Genomic DNA, 16,642 nt, shown 5'->3' with positions numbered 1-16,642 from the left:
TTTACTTTTTTCTCGATTCTACACCATAAATTCATAGCCCCTGTAAAATACCCCATAATATCAATGCTAAAAATTCCCTGATTTTGCGTTTCTTTCTAGTTAGATTCACCTTGATTCTAACTTCTTACTCTACGTCTCACTTGACTTCGTCCTGTTTTCTTCCTATTGACATCTGACGTAACTGAACGAGTTATAAGCGAAGAACATGCTTGGTCATAATCAAGAAAACATCACCCATTTCTGGCTAGTGAACTCTTATTGGCTGGCAGCTTGTTAAGCCACTCAATAGCCAGCGCAGTCACCACACCACACTAACACACTTAAAATGAGCTCACCTACTGGATGTGTGGAGAGGGGTAGTGGGCTTTCAACAATGGGAGTGCAAAAGCATTTTGTGAAGTGCTGAAAACACACTTTTCGTGCAGATGGTGTGCTGTGACAGAGATGTCACAAGGAAATAGAACAATGGTTTTGAGACAACACATTTTAGAGACTTTTGTGTTCAAATCTGACATGATACAGTTGCCACAACTACATACACTAGTCAGGCATATACACTTCACACTGAACACACTGTAGATCGTAAAGATTGACAGCAGTGACAGAGGGCATGAAGCGAGACCATAGCACCTGAGCTTTCTTTCAAATTTACATTTTACACAGTGTACAAAAATTCATTGGGCCAACTTCTAATAAGCTTGTAACATCAATTGGGGAAGTAAACTAATTTTCTTGTGTCTCTGTTTCTCTCATCAAGCTATATAAAACTTTAACAGTGGTGTGCGTATGAAGTGTGGTTCGTAAGAAAGGCATTACACAGTAACAGCAATGGTGACAAAGTCTGTTATTAAGCAGATGTCCGCATTTATACTTATGGTTTAATCGCTTAGCTGTGTGATGTTTTTGGTTTAATTCAACATGTTCATCAATTTTTGCTTTTTTTCTGGGCGAGCACGAAGGATGATCTCTCAAAAACGTGTGCTTCGAAAGTATAATTTGTGATTGTAGCATGTTGAAAAATAGCTCAATTACCTTGTACCCAGATACTAGTTTCAATTTTTTGATGAAGTTTTACTTGCTATTAGACATCTGTCATTTTTTAAGAACTGATGAAACTCATTACCACAAATTATTGTATAAACAATGTACTGTACATTTAATTTATTTCACATATATTTTATATGAAGTACTGGACAGGATTGCGATTTTTAATCATATATGCCAAGTACATGTGTTTTTGCTTGTATTTTGGGAGGTTTACAGATTTTTCTCAATTTGGTATTTTTCTCATTTTTGCGTTTTTAAAGTCTGGACCACACAAAAACATAAATCAGGAATTTCACTGTATTCTCTTTCCTCAGTTCTACAGGGTAAAGGGATGATCAATATACAGGGGTACAACAGGAACCAACATTTGAAGCAAAAACTAGTAAAATTGGGCTTTAAAATGCTTATCTTTAAAGCTATGAGCACTTCTTCATCTTTAATACTGTGAAATGAATCACTTCTCCTGCAGTCTCTTTGCTTTTCATATTTTGGCAGGAGATAGTATGAACCAAAACACATTTATCTAGTAAATGTGTGCTCTAAAACGCCTACTTTAAGAACTGTAAGGACTTGTTCAGTAGAATAATTTTTTTTTTTTTTTTTTCAAATAAATGTTTCTGTTGTATCCTTGAATAGTGACCATTTTTCCTGGGACACCCCAAAGAACTGGGGTAGGTTAGGGGCACACAACTTACCAAAATGGTGACCAATTGAAAAACTTGCTCCTGGGCCACTGAGTCACACTAAATTATTATTATTATTATTGTAGATATTCTGGTGAACAGAACGTGGTGTATGAAGACAAAGAGACTCACATTGGTCGGAGAGCGCCCCCCTCTCCAGCTGCACAGAGCTGACGACAATGGCATGCCCCAGCATAGCGAGGAACGCTGTCAGTGGTTCCACGTAGGCCCGGTACTTAGGGTACAGCCCATACAGGCCATACTGCAGACGCTCTTTGGTGAAGTGCGAACCCAGCAGTGTCGCTGTCTCCCGTAGCTGCAATGAGTTAGCTGTATAGCTTGAAGCATTTACAAGAAAATTACTAAAACGTTCACAGTGTGGTCACAGTAATGCACAGAAAATGACTGATGGCACTTGGCCCCATTAACATACTTCCAATGTAGTGGATTTGTAGTGTCATGATAAACCAGTTGTAGCCTTTATTGTTTTGTATTTATTTACCTTTTGAAAATAAAGAGTTGTTAAGAAGACTTTCAATACGGCAGATTTAGGCAGATGTGTGGAGGAGTGGGCCGGGTTGAACGTTTCACTGCAACAGCCATAGGCACTGAGGCTGCCACCTCATCAACTTATGCGATATAACAGAACATTGCAGAGTAACACTTGCAGCTCCCAAAACGCAGAGATAATATGATTAAATATATACGTGTAGTATAAAAGCACTCTATGGTCACTTTTTAGTTGTATTTTGTTTAAAGAAAAAATGCTGGCACAGCAGCAACTACTACTTTCTTTCTTCTGCTGGTGATCCTCCTGACAGCACATTAGGCTGAAGGTGGCCACATTTTTATTGCGTATCTTATGATATTTAAACAATGTAAAATCCAGGATGCAATAATGACAATATTATGAAAAGGATAGATTGCTACTCACCAAATATTGCCATTCTAGATCACGAACAGGCACAACAAAAAACAAGCAAGCTCTTGCCAAAAGGGTTTCTTCTGAGTTAGACAACACACATTCACACACACACATTCACGCAAGTGCAACTCACACACACAAGACCACTGTCTCCGGCTGCCGAGGCCAGCCAGCCACACAGCCGTTATGTGTGTGCGAGTTGCACTTGAATGAATGTGTGCATGTATGTTAGCTAATTCAGAAAGGCCTTTTGGCCAACAGCTTATTTGGTTAGCAGTCTTTTTGTTGTACCTGTCTGTGACTCAACATTTTATGATAATTAAAATCTTAGTGAGATGCATATTGCAGCTCTTCATTACTTTTAAACATTCCTTGTCCTAACCTGTTTCCTAAATGTTTTTTCAGCAATTTGTCAAAGAGTTTGAATCAAGCCCGTTGTCTTAAAATGGTGATGCCGCTGATCAGCTTCTTTTATTGCAGCCTTAAATGTATATAGCACAATCAATGCAAGCACCTGCCTTCACTTTAAATTTATGTTACAAAGTCCGATATCATTTCTGAAGTATCCTATTATTACAAAGCCAAGAAGGCATTAAAATTTTCTTTAATTTTCTTCTCATTTTATTAATGATAGACAGACAACTACTAGTTACGCTGATTTCGTCATTGGTATAATCACACTTCCTCTATTTGCTTGTTTTGTCCTTTACATTTAAGATTTAAAATCTAATATCACAAGGAAAGAGCGATTAAGCAACAGCCAGTGAAAGTGAGAAGATCTAGACATTCAATGTTGCAGACCTCTGGCCGTATTGGGTTAATTAAATTCAACTGTAAATGTTACCATAATCCAATGAATAACACATATCATCACATAGTATGCCGTGTTGAAATTGTTCAGTTTACTGTCAGTCTTAGTCACGAACAGACACACCTATTTCTTATTTGAAAACACACACACACACACACACACACACACACACACACACACACACACACACACACACACACACACACACTTGAAAATAATAAATAAACTACTGGCTGAAAAATGCTCCCATGCATCTCCGTCTCACTGCTACTGTTTATGTATGTCTGCCTCCCACTGTCTCCTTTTCCTCCCATTGGCACTTTCTCCTGTCTGTTTCCCCCACTGTCACTATCTTCATCCCTCCCTCTCGCTCTTTCTTACTGCAGTCCCTTTCTCTGCCACTTTCACTGTCACTCTCTTTTTCCCACTTTTTTTCTCTCCCACTGACGCTGCCTATGTCTTTCTCACTTACAGTCTGCTGTCTCCCTCTTCAGCCACCACTCTCTCTTCTCCAAACATGTCCTTGGAGATAATTTGCTCAGGGTTTTGACACCTAGACCAGGAAACTTAATGCACGGGTGTAGGGGATGGGACAAAGTGAGCAAATTTTTTCGTGTAAAGTTCACCAGCCTCTGTATGGTTTCCATTTATCTCTCTTTTTTATCATTTTAAGAACACAGTTCCTATATAGGGCAACAGCGATCTGTAACTATTATGAAGAAACTGGAAGCAGTCTTGATTGCTTATTCCATAATGATCGCTTATTCCATAAGCGATCAAGACTGCTTCCAGTTTATTCTCTTTTTTATTTTCACTCTCTCCTCTCTCTTTGGCTCCCACTGTTATTGTCCTTATCTACCCTTCTTTCTCTTTCACTGCCACTTTCTCTCTCTCACCATCACTGTCTCCTCCCTCTTTCATTGTCACTGTTTCTCTGTCTCAGCCCAAAAAAGCGTGAATTATTTCCGCACCAATATTTTTGGTGAGGAAGGTGAAATGAGGATTGATCCAGCTGGCTCCCCACTTTTCTCTCAGAGCATATTCATCTTTTTTGTGCTCCAACAGACTGCTTATATAAAATGAATTATGTAATGCAACACAAGTTCCTTCAAAACTACTTTACAGAAAACTGCAAACATTTTTAGGCTACACCTACAGTATGCCAAAAAATGTAAGGTTTTATGTGCAAGTACAAAGAATTTCGCATAGCAAAATAATTTTTTGTAAGGTGCTTACACCACCACATGGCATCACCAAAAATTTCCAGGTCGAGGCAACCTGTATAGACATGAAATGCTAGTAGACAGAGATAGCATATGATAGAAGTTTTATTGGTGAAAAAGTAGCAACTAAAACAGTTTGGCAAACCCAGAATCCTAGCCATGTTTTCAGTACATCAGTTAAGACTACATTTTCATTTCAGACAGGATATTACATGCTTATTTTATGTGCACAAGTACAGTAACTTTGAACCTCTAGTTCTCAATAATGGATAATGGTACTATAAAATGCTTCAAAGTTCCCTAAGGTCATCGTCTTTAGAAACTACTTCAACAGTTTGCTGTGAACAGAAATTATAGAAGCGACCATCGCAACAACTGATACTTTTGGTACCCAGCAATCATAGCTTTATTTGAGGGTTGAATAACACTTAGGCGGTTTTTTGTTCTATTGATTTTTATTTCTATGAACTAGTTTTTAGCTTATTAGGCCATCATCAGATAACTACTTTTGGCTTTATTTGTATGTATCTTCATAATGGATACAGATTTTCGAAAACAGGAAAATGGCATTTCTAGAGAATTGTCCAAAGAGTGTACAGTTAAAATTTGAGTCATTTGCTACAATTAGTTTTTCGGATAATTGTGGCCCACAGTGCAAAACAGCAAAAAGTTAGTTTGCGCAGTTTGTGCATTGAGTGCAATACTTTTGAACCTCTGGATCCCGGTAATGGAATATTGAAAAATTTTCAAAGTGCCCCGAAAACATCATCTTAAGAACATTAGTAACAATTTCGACTATTTGTCATAAATAAAAATTACTGACGTGGCCAACTCCACAATTGAAACTTTTTGTAGCCCAAAAATCATAGTTTTTCAGGGTTTTCTTAGGAGCCACCCATGAACAAATGGATCTTTTATAAGCCAGCTTAGGTCCACCATAGGCCACAGCTAATGCAAAAGAACCAACCTATCTGCTGAACCTGCCTCATATGGAGGAAGAGTGTAGTGTTTAAATTTTGATCATGTACTGTAGAATAACTACAATATGCACGTTCTTCCAATAAAAATACAACTGGTCGCTAGGAAAGGGCTGTCCAAAACACATGACTCCTTAACTGTGTGAGCAGTAGAACCAGAGATACAACTCGCTGAAAAACTGCATTTTTGCCTGCGGCTTTCTGGGTCATACGGGTACCGTGCACTGTCATGCATGGACTGATACTGTATTGAGAATGATATTACACATGTTAGAAGATGTGAATTAATTTGTTGAAAAAGATACCATGAGGTAATACATGTCTAAAAATATTAAAGAAATTTATGCTGAATGGAAATTTGACTAAAGGGAATACGCATATGGATGAAAGTTATAAAAGACATATAGAAAAATCACTAAAATATTGTAGAAAAGCATTTTCAGACAGTAAAATGCAGTAATCAGTTCTATATATGCTACAGATGAAATGACTTTTATTGAATCTTCATTTGATTTAATGAACCCATAAAAATATTTAGTGTACTATATTTCTTTTATTATTTTAAATCAACAAAAACATTGTGGCCTAAATTCTGGGGATTGTTTCAAGGATGATCATAACAACAAAATAAAATCTTTCAAGATCCAGAGGTACCGCAACAAAGCAAAACAATTGAGATGAAAAAATTCACTAGAGGAAGCTACAACCTTCTCGGGTGACGTGAGAACCAGCACTGAACTCATTACGATTTGTGTGAGACACCCCCGAGTAAAAAAATGCGCCCCACACAAACTTTGCCCTGAGTGGTGCTACTCCGGTAACTTACCGTGTCATATCTGGTCACTAATAACATCAGAAAACCACGGAAGGCTGTCACAGAACTAGGAGGCTCGGATACGCACCTCACTGTGTGACAGCGACCTCTGCTCCGTGGCGAAGCGGCGCGCCTCCTCCCGGACGGTACCTGCCCCGAGGCCCGGCTTGAGGCGGTCCGTGGCGGCACCCACCGGTTGCAGCAACGCATTGAGCAGGTCGAACCAGACGGAGGGTGCCAGCTGCTGTGTCTCCGAGGCACGCAGCACCAGGCTCAGTACCTCACCGTAGTGCTCAGGGAAGTCGAACAGCAGCATCAGGCGCAGGTGCTTGCGGAACACCTGCAGCATGAGCGAGATGTTGTAACAGCTCTCATTCGGTTACAGTCCTCCGGCAGCACCCGTGTAGGCAGACTGAATTGAGGCAGTTCATGTTGACCTTTTATGCAAACAACTCTTGTTTCAAATGCCCTGAAATGTTCAGCACCTTGTGTCATCATCAGTGGATTCTTTTACTAAGTTCCATAAAATGAAAATATGTTGCTTTTATTTCACACACAATCAAACGCTATGAAGTCATACATAGGCAGACTACCAGCTACTCCACACAGTTACAATAAGCACTGCTTATAGGGCAATGAAACTGTACAAGTTGGAAGTTTTATGGTTTGGGGATATTATATTAATGATAAATGTCTTTAATAGCACTGTTGCTAGATTAATGCTCATAGGAACTATAACTAAATCCAGAAAGATCAGACATAGTACTTCCTCGATCTCAGTGCCCTGTAATATCAGTGCACGGTGCCTTGCTATTTATTTTCCACAGTAGGCTGTGAACCAGAAGCATTGTCACATCCTGGAGTAGTGTCTGAAGGCACTTTAAGCACCAACAGTGTCGTACTTACAGTTATCATTGCACTTGAGCGTAGCCCTGCTGCACTGCATTCATTGCTAAATTCTGTTATCACTATGTGATAATCACATAGGACATAAAAAGTGTTTAGGCCTAATTTTGTAAAAATGATTATAGGCCTACTTATAACGTGTTTGCATTTTACAGAACTGAATAAAAGTAGACAAAACGTGTGTGCGTACCGTCTGCGTAACAGCTGAACCTGATTTCCCATAATAGTTGTTACCTTTTAAATATGGCAACGCGAGTAACACGTTGTGTGAGTGCAATAAATATGTTATGTCACACAACAGAGATTAATACAGTAACAATGCTTTTCTAATGCTATGGGTGCCATGCAGATACTTACTTTAGGATGTGTAGTAAATAGAAAAACTGGTATCCTCTGGAAAATCATACCATTCTTAATTAAGCACTGCTCATTAAACTGTGCTTTAGTGCAAAACTATGATTTGTCTTCCACGAGGACCTTGCAGATTGGCCCTCTTTGATCACTACCTAGATATTAATTTTCTGGAGCAGTACCATGAATTTCTCAAAAAAACTAAAGAAACTAAAATGTTCTCTGACAATCTGAATAATTCTGAGCATTATTATTGACAAAAATGTCCAGCTTTTTAACAGAGCTGCATGCAACTGTGTGTGTGTGCTTGTATTGGGATCATGAGGTTACTGGTTCAATTCTCCTAAGACTCAAATTCCTTTTTCTTTACTTTCTATTTGAATTCCACATTTATTACCAAAATGAAATCCTAATTAGGAAATACAGTATCAAATCTTCTATTTCAGACAATATTTTTTATATTAAATTACTAACTGCATGAAAATTTGAATACTCATTATAAATTAGAATCTCGTACAAAAATGTGAATTATGTTAACGTTAAATGAAAAATCATATATATCAATAATAGTTTTCCACCCTTTCGCTGCTACAGATATGCTCCCTGCATTCCGTGTAGAGGGCAGCTTTTGTTACAGCCGTACTGCTCGCCACTGCTGGTGCCAGTGCTGAGAGATGGCATTCTGCACGATGCAATATATTCGTCACCTGATTTTTCAAAACTACTATGTGAAAAACAAATTGATTTACATGCAGTTAGCAGCCAAAAAGGGAAGATGTTACTTTTGTTAGAAAATTATGACTTAATAATTATTACTTAATACTTCAGTTTTGTAAAATGTTAATACTACTCCAGGATTAGACCTGAGGCCTGTTCCAGCTGGCCGACTGCTGCAGTCGTGAGACACACAATCAGCATGTTGCCAGTCACTCCAGCTGAAGTTGCCAGTAGTAATGATGCCACCGCTTCTTTATTCGAACAGTTCCTCATTTGACCTCATGAGGTTGTGTGGACCTCATTAGACACCTTCCTACCTCAGAAAATATCTGAGGAAATACCGGGAACCAAATCTGTGTCTTTCCGTATTGAAGTCATCAACACTAACTGTTCAGCTATGGAGACTGTCATTTTAATTAAGTTATGAACTACTGTTTTACTGCAGCTTCACCCACGTACACACTTGACATGTGTCTCACACTCCTCCCCTCTCTCTGTAGGAGATACGGAGTGAATATTTACTCTCGTTTGTAATTGTTAATGAAATATTTTCAACTGTCTCAGCAGTGCCATTTTGAGAAAACGTGATTCCCGTGAAGCCGAGATCGTAGTGTAGAAATTATGTACTATTTGCAGAGAGGATTATGCAAATCGAACAGCACATCTGTAGGTAAACCATCCACCTTAAGAGTGGTAGTACCTAACACACACACACTTGACTGTAATATGTATTTAACCCGAGACCTAATTGGGAAGAAGACAAATCCACTGTGCAGTATTTAACAGACTGCCCCTGTACCCTATTTATCCTAACTGAAAATGCAAGATGCACAGGAGTTCGGCGTCTCTCGAACGTATGTACTTCCTCCTTCCCCTCTCTCTGGCCATCTCATCCTTCCCACATCTCTCTGTAAATATCTCCCCCCCCCCCCCCCCAATCCATCTTGTCCTCATCCTTTTCTCTGACCCATCACCTCCTTCCTGCCTCCCTCTGTGTGTCTAGCCCCTCTTGCCCCATCTCTCTATCCATCTCGTGCTCCCCCCTCTCCCCTATCCATCTCCTACTGCTCCCCTCTCCTTACACCACCTCCTCCCCACCTCACCCAATCCATGTTCTCCTACCTACGCTCCCCATCGATCTCCTCCTCACCTCTCTTACCCTACCCATCTTCTCATCCCTCCTCTCTCCCTCTATATTGTTCTGGCCCCCTCCTCCCACCTATATTCTGGCCCTCTTCCCACAACTGCTCCTCCCCACCTCTCTATATTTATCTCCCCCTTCCCCCTCTTCCCGTCGATCACTTCCACCTCTCAACCTATCTACTCCTCCTACTCACCTCTGTCACCCCTGATGCACTCCCTCGCTCTGTCCCTCTCCTCTTGGGCCCCCTTTCTCTCTGCCCAAGCCCTCCAGCACCCTTTCTCTCTGCCCGTCCCTTTCTGCCCACTCTCTCCCTATCCATACCCTCTCTCTCAAAATCCATCCTCACATGCCTCCCCATTGTCTGCAATTCCCTCCCTTATCCACCCAAAACTACCATCAGTCATGCCCATCGCCACATGCAGCCCCTGCAAAACAGCTCGATAAACCAAGGCTATACTGCAAGGCTATACTACTGCTACAACATATGTGTCGGATCAGAAAGCTGCATTTCAGAGGCTTGAAAACAGTTTCTTTTCCCCTGACATGTAGGCTATCCTTCAAAGCAAGTCAATAAGGCAGGTCCATACTACTGTAATACACTTTTCGTGCAAGACAGCCTGCACAGCAGGGGCTTGTATACACAAGAGTGCTGATATTAGTGAAGTTTGCTGTTTGTGTGCCATATTTGGTTGAAATCAAGCTGGGGGTTTGGGAGAATATCCCAGATACACACACACACACACACACACACACACACACACACACACACACACACACACACAGTAAGAAAAAACTAGCAAGAATCGAGAAAGGAGCCTTGCGATTTGTGATTATAAGACAGGAATGGTTTGCATGCAGCTGTGGGTTGCTCTATTGGCAAGCTCAAAATTTATTATATACAGTTTGGTCAGAAACAGTCTGAAAAGCTTATGCACCTGTTGCAGGGTAGGTTGTGCTGAGAAATAATTGTTAAACAGTATTCAACATGTTGTGCTATTTCCAAGCTAATTAGCATTGAAGTCAGCCAGTCAGGCCATTGCACATGCAAATTCAGTCATGCTGCCAGATATAATTAGTGTCATTGTTCTCACAGTGTAGATGATAGTGCACATGACTGCTCAGCCTTTGAATCAGGTTCAAACCTTACTATCGACCCACATCCAAATCCCTCTCCAGTCCAGTTTTAGAAAAGGAAATGAATAATATGTTTGGCGACACAGCATCTGGCAGGCTGCTGAAATTTGCGCATGCAACGGCCTGATTGGCTAACTTCAATGCTGATTAACTTGGAAACAGTACAACGTATCAAATTGCTTTCTTAACAATTATTTTCAGCAGAACCTATCCTGCAACCTCCTTACAAACATTACAGAGTGTTTCAGACCACCCTGTTTAGCAGCACTCGGAAATTCATTCTCTCTCTCTCTCTCTCCTCTAGTTAATGCATTGTACTGCTTTAGGAAATTCACGTATGGTTGGGCACTGACCTCCAACTCCTGCTGTAAGTGTGAGGATCGAAGGAGTCCAATCTCCAAAATCGTCTTGTTATTCCAGAAAAATGTTATAGGTCAAACAGGTAATCTACCATTTAAGGTTCAATTTCTTTTTGCAAACTAATCACATATATATTCTGTGGAAGCAATTTGCAGTGTATGTATTCCTGAAAGTCTGAAGTAAGAAAGAGGGAACGTCCACTACAAGGTGCTAGGAGGACCTCACAAAGTGTTGCTGGATGAGGCAGTGTGATGGGACAGTACCTCGTGCAGTATGAGCTTGTCGTCCTCTGGGCAGATGCCGGCCGCTGTCAGCGCCTTCCCAACCAACTCGATGAACTGCGACCTTTCACTGAGGCGCGGCTTGCGGGTCATCAGCCAGCGGGTAACATCAAACTGTCAACAAGAGAACAAGAATACCTCACTCAAAACATGATTTCATCTGGGTCTCCTCAATTCAAAACTTTCAAAACTCAATTGTGTGTAAGGATAAAAGAAAGGCTGATTCTCCATATTCATGGTGTGTTCAAAACGTATCAAATCTTGTTCTTTCCTGCGTAGACCTATGAAGCGCATGAGACTTGCTTCAGTGGTGATATGGTAGGGGACATTCAAACGCAGTTGTGAATGTATTCCCACCATCAGAAAGCATCTGTCACTAGCAGTTCGCTAGCAGTCAACCAACGAGTGAGGATGTGTAGTTAGTGCTTGCCAGATTCCAATAAGTTGTAAAATGATGGAACAAACTGGGCAGCAATACTGCATCAGATTTTGGCAAATGCCTGTACCGAAGTTCAAACAATTTGTGAGAGTCAACAGGCTTTTGGGGATGATGTGATGAGCTGGATAACTCACAGACAAAGAAGTGGTACAAATGCTTCAAAGATGGTTACGTATCAATGGACAGCAAAACATGTCCAAAATCAGAATTGCATCAAGATGGCGAGCCGCTAAGAGCTGCTCGTACTGTGAACAAGGGTTGTCTCGTTGCAACCCTTGTTCACAGTACGAGCAGCCTTTAGCGGCTCGCCATCTCACAACTGTTCATGACGTCGCCTTTCCGGCTCAGATCTCTTTTAATATGTGACTTGTAAGTACTGCATCTTTTCCAGTCAGTACAAACTTTAATTTTATTAATGTACTATATACCTAATATGTTTTAGAACAGTTAGTCTAATTCTGAAGACGACGCTCATGGTAGCATCGAAACCAGGTCAATTTTGACTTAATATTTGTGACCGAGGGCTTATTTGTTCCAATATAGTTTGTGAATGAAATTTTCTGAAAAAGAACTCCTAGTAACAAAAAAACAGCTCTGTTTCAATGACAGCCACCAACCTCACTCATCACATCTGTGACATTACCTCCCTATTTTGTGATAATATAAAATGGGCAACCCTTCTCAGAACTTTTTTGTCCTCCGTCAATGCTGTCTGGTAAGAATCCTGTACCATGCAGCAATGCTCCACAAGAGGACAGACAAGTGTCATTTTACCTTCTAAGTGTCATGGCAATAAAACATGGTCCCTGGTGCACCTTTCTTGTAACATTTTTATGCAATGATTCCAAATTATGTGGTTTGTAGTTGTAATATCTACACATCTAGTTGAATTGACACCCTTTAATTTATGTGTTTTATTGTGTAACTGAAATTTAACAGAAAATATTTATACTTCTTTCAGGTCTCTTGCCTTTTCCCTATTATAGCATTTCAAGACAGCTGTCACAGGCAAAAACTGGTTATGATTGTGTCATAAAAAGTTGTTCTTTGAAGAACAAAATATAATACCTTTTAGGAAAACAATCAGCATGTCCTTAAACAGAATGATGTTTTTTTTTACAAAAGTTATGGCCAAACTTCCAGTAAACATTCCTCACACATAGAGGAAGAAAATGTGTTATATGGGCAAGGATTCAAAAATGCTTTATTTTCAGGTTACAGCCAAGTTTCTACAGGTCTTCAGTGCACTGATGATTGGAAACGCACAGGAAAAGAATATATCCTAAATGAAATATCCAAAATGCCCTCCATCAGCAAGGACACACACATCAACCCTTCATCAGACTGAATTCCTGATGGGCTGATGTATCCCTGGAGAATTCCATGTTGTTTTACAGCCTTCCACAAACAGGATGATGATTCTGCACATCTTGTCCCAGGGTTCCATTATCAAGGGCTTTCAAATGTGCTCACAAATAAAAGTCTAGTGGGTTTAGATCCAGAGGGTTTGGAGGCCAAGGAATTGGTCCACATCCACTTATCCATCTGTAATGGAATCTGTTATTTAGAAGGCTACAAACATGGAGCTCCATCGAGCATGAAGTAAATATTTTGTCACACTCATAAAAGCACATTCTCTAGCAGAACATGTAGGGTATTCTCTAAGCAAGCATGGCAAGTTTTTCTGTTGAGCCTGGGTGTAAACAAAAAGTTATCAACAATACTGGCCCAAAACACTGACAGGATTACAACATACTGTCCATTCTTACCAAACTTAACCGAGAGGATATTTTGAACAACTCATATAAGAAAACATTGCCTGTAATGCTGGCATATTCTGCTCTAAGTGCTTCCCATGATTAACATGAATATGAAGAGAAGGAGAAAAAGAGCTATAACATGGAAATAAAATGTTTCAAGACCAATGTCCATGTAACACATTTTCTTCCCCCAGGTGCGAGGAATGTTTGCTGAAAGTTTGCCCAACCTTTTTGTTACACACTGTATACATTGCCTGACAAAAAAATTGGAGCATTCAGAAGACATGGTTACATACCATCGTAACTCCATACAAACAGAAAGCATTGTCAGGTATGTAAATGATAATTCTCTGTAACAGCTACAATGGTCATGAGAGTGCATTGATATTGTCTGGGTTTAGTGCTGTTGCCAGGTCTGATAGGGGATATACAAGGACTGTTCAAAAAATTCCGGAACATTCACAATTTCGAGCCAATGGTGTGTTGGAGTGGAATACAGTTGGTATCCCTGTACATACCTGTGTTTAATGTGTAACTGCTGGAAGTTTCAGTGTTATATATGTGTTTGTTACTGTTCAGTCCTCTATTGAGTAGTGTGTGGTGCCGCACAGTTTGCAAATTTCGAGATGGCAGAGTTAGAGGAGCAATGTTCCTGCATTAAATTTTTCATGAAACTCAAGAAAACCTTTACAGACACACTCCAAATGATGCAGGACGCCTATGGTGATGAGTGCTTAAACCGTACTTGGTGCTACGAATGGGTCACATGGTTTAAAAGTGGCCGTACGGAAGTTAAAGATGACCCTCCTTCAAGATGCCCTTCTCCTTCAGGATGCCCTTCGACGTCTACCGACAATGCTCATGTCAGGAATATCAATGAAACTGTGTGTGACAACAAAGACTGACTGTCCAAGAGATTGCAGAAGAATGTCACATTTCAGTTGGATCATGTCATGAAACCCTGACACAGCATCTTGGACTGCATCGTGTTGCTGCCAAGTTTGTCCCACGATTCATGTGACAACCAGAAATACCTTTGTCTCACAATCTGTGAAGAGCTTTTGGATCATGCAAATGAGAACAAGATGTTCCTTAAGAGAATCATAACTGGTGATGAGATATGGTTGGGGATTCTGGTGTTGAGACCAAGGTTCATACTTCACAATACGTCAGGAAAGGTTCTCCAAGACCAAAAAAGGCTTGTCAGGTCAGATCAAATGTCAAAGCTGTGCTCATATATTTCTTTGACTTTGAAGCATTAATTCATCATGAATTTGTGCCACAGGGACAAACTGTTAATCGGTGGTACTATCACCAAGTGTTGTGATGTCTGCAAGAAAACGTGAAAAGGAAATGGCCTGAAATGTGGCGAGACAATTCATGGCTTTTGCATCACGATTAACGCACCCACACATTCATCTCTGTGGGTGCGTGACTGTTGCACAAAGAACGAAATCATTGTGCTGCCTCATCCTCCATACTCTCAAGACTTGGCCGCTGTGGACTTTCTTTTTTATTTCCAAAACTGAAAACTGTGCTGAAGGGACGAAGGGCAAGAAGATCTCATCCCAGGGTTCGACCTGAGAAACTCATATCCTTGGCAGAGTAGTGTACTGAGGCATTCAAGGCTGGGTGATGAGGGGAGTGCTTCATATTATTGGGAGGATGAGTGATGTTAGTCAGAGGGTGAGAGGAGGCAGTACCAAATACTCTCAGACAATGTAATAATTGCCAGTGTCATCAATGAATGAGAGTCTGATAACAACGAGGAACAGCTGAGCGATAACGACTGTGCTGTAGAAGCACCATCTGGAAATAAGCTTTTCACTGTCATGACATGGCAGTGAAGGGGTTAGAACGAGAAGAAGAATGTGATGGTGCCCATCTGCTGCCTTTAGATGTTTGTGAGAGTAAGCAAAAAAAAGAATAATTGACCTCAATTCTGAAACACAAACGAATTCTGGACTAACTTTCCTCCATGTAGGCCTATTTTATGGGCCTTTTGAATTTTCAAACTAGGCTATGGTCAGTTCTCTCTGTTATTTGTAAAATATATGTAGGAAAAAATACATATGTGCAGGTCTGTGCTTAATTTAATGTTTCTTTAGTTCATATTCCTATTAACACTGGTACATTTTGTTTTTGAAAATGTTCAATTAGCATACACTAGGTTGTTGTTGTTACCTCCGTACTGGTTTGATGAAACTTACCACACTAGTCTATGGTGAGCAAGCCTCTTCATCTCTGCCCAACTACTGCAACCTACATCCTTCTGAACCTGATTAATATACTCAAGCCTCAATATCCGCTACAATTTTTACCATCCACACTTCCCACCAATAACAAAAATTGAAACTTCCTGGCAGATTAAAACTGTGTGTCGGACCAAGACTCGAACTCGGGACCTTTGACTTTCGCCGGCAAGGGCTCTACCATCTGAGCTAACCAAGCACAACTCACGCCCCGTCCTCACACCTTTATTTCCGCCAGTACCTCGTCTCCTACCTTCCAAACTTCACAGAAGCTCTCCTGTGAACCTTGTAGAACTAGCACTCCTGGAAGAAAGGATATTGCAGAGACATGACTTTGCCACAGCCTGGGGGATGTTTCCAGAATGAAATTTTCACTCTGCAGCAGGGTGTGCATTGATATGAAACTTCCTAGCAGATTAAAACTGTGTGCCACACCAAAACTCGAACTTGGGACCTTTGCCTTTGCCTATGCAAAGGTCCTGAGTTTGAGTCTTGGTCCGGCACACAGTTTTAATCTGTCAGGAAGTTTCATATCAGTTGGTAATGCAGTTTATTCTGTGTTCTTGGCTTGTGCCTCGGAGATATGGTGCAAGCCACAGAGGGAGAATAGCTATGACAATGCCTGTGACATTACAGGGTGAAGGGAGAACTTGTTATCATTAACTCAATTGGAATCCGTTAAATAACACAGTATATTTGTGGACTTAGTCATATTCAATGTAATTGTGATGTTCCAAATGTTAAAACAACTTTGTAATTAATGGCCACTGTACAAAAGAGTACAGTATATGATACATTCATTATCAGAAGCATCATAT

At 40.4% G+C, this 16,642-nt stretch overlaps 1 protein-coding gene across 1 annotated transcript in view; it reads right to left on the bottom strand.

Annotated features, from left to right (window-relative positions):
* Positions 1–16,642, bottom strand: part of LOC126428401 (ectopic P granules protein 5 homolog) — a 359,767-nt gene that overhangs the window by 109,855 nt on the left and 233,270 nt on the right. The window contains exons 29-31 of the mRNA XM_050090322.1: positions 11,356–11,487; positions 6,569–6,820; positions 1,863–2,046 (exon numbers count right to left, since the gene is read on the bottom strand). Of these exons, the coding sequence (XP_049946279.1) occupies positions 1,863–2,046; positions 6,569–6,820; positions 11,356–11,487 (568 nt within the window). The remainder of the gene's footprint in view (positions 1–1,862; positions 2,047–6,568; positions 6,821–11,355; positions 11,488–16,642) is intronic.

Source organism: Schistocerca serialis, chromosome 12, assembly GCF_023864345.2.
Source record: "Schistocerca serialis cubense isolate TAMUIC-IGC-003099 chromosome 12, iqSchSeri2.2, whole genome shotgun sequence".
Classification (NCBI taxonomy): domain Eukaryota; kingdom Metazoa; phylum Arthropoda; class Insecta; order Orthoptera; family Acrididae; genus Schistocerca; species Schistocerca serialis.
This window is presented reverse-complemented; position numbering and strand designations above follow the sequence as displayed.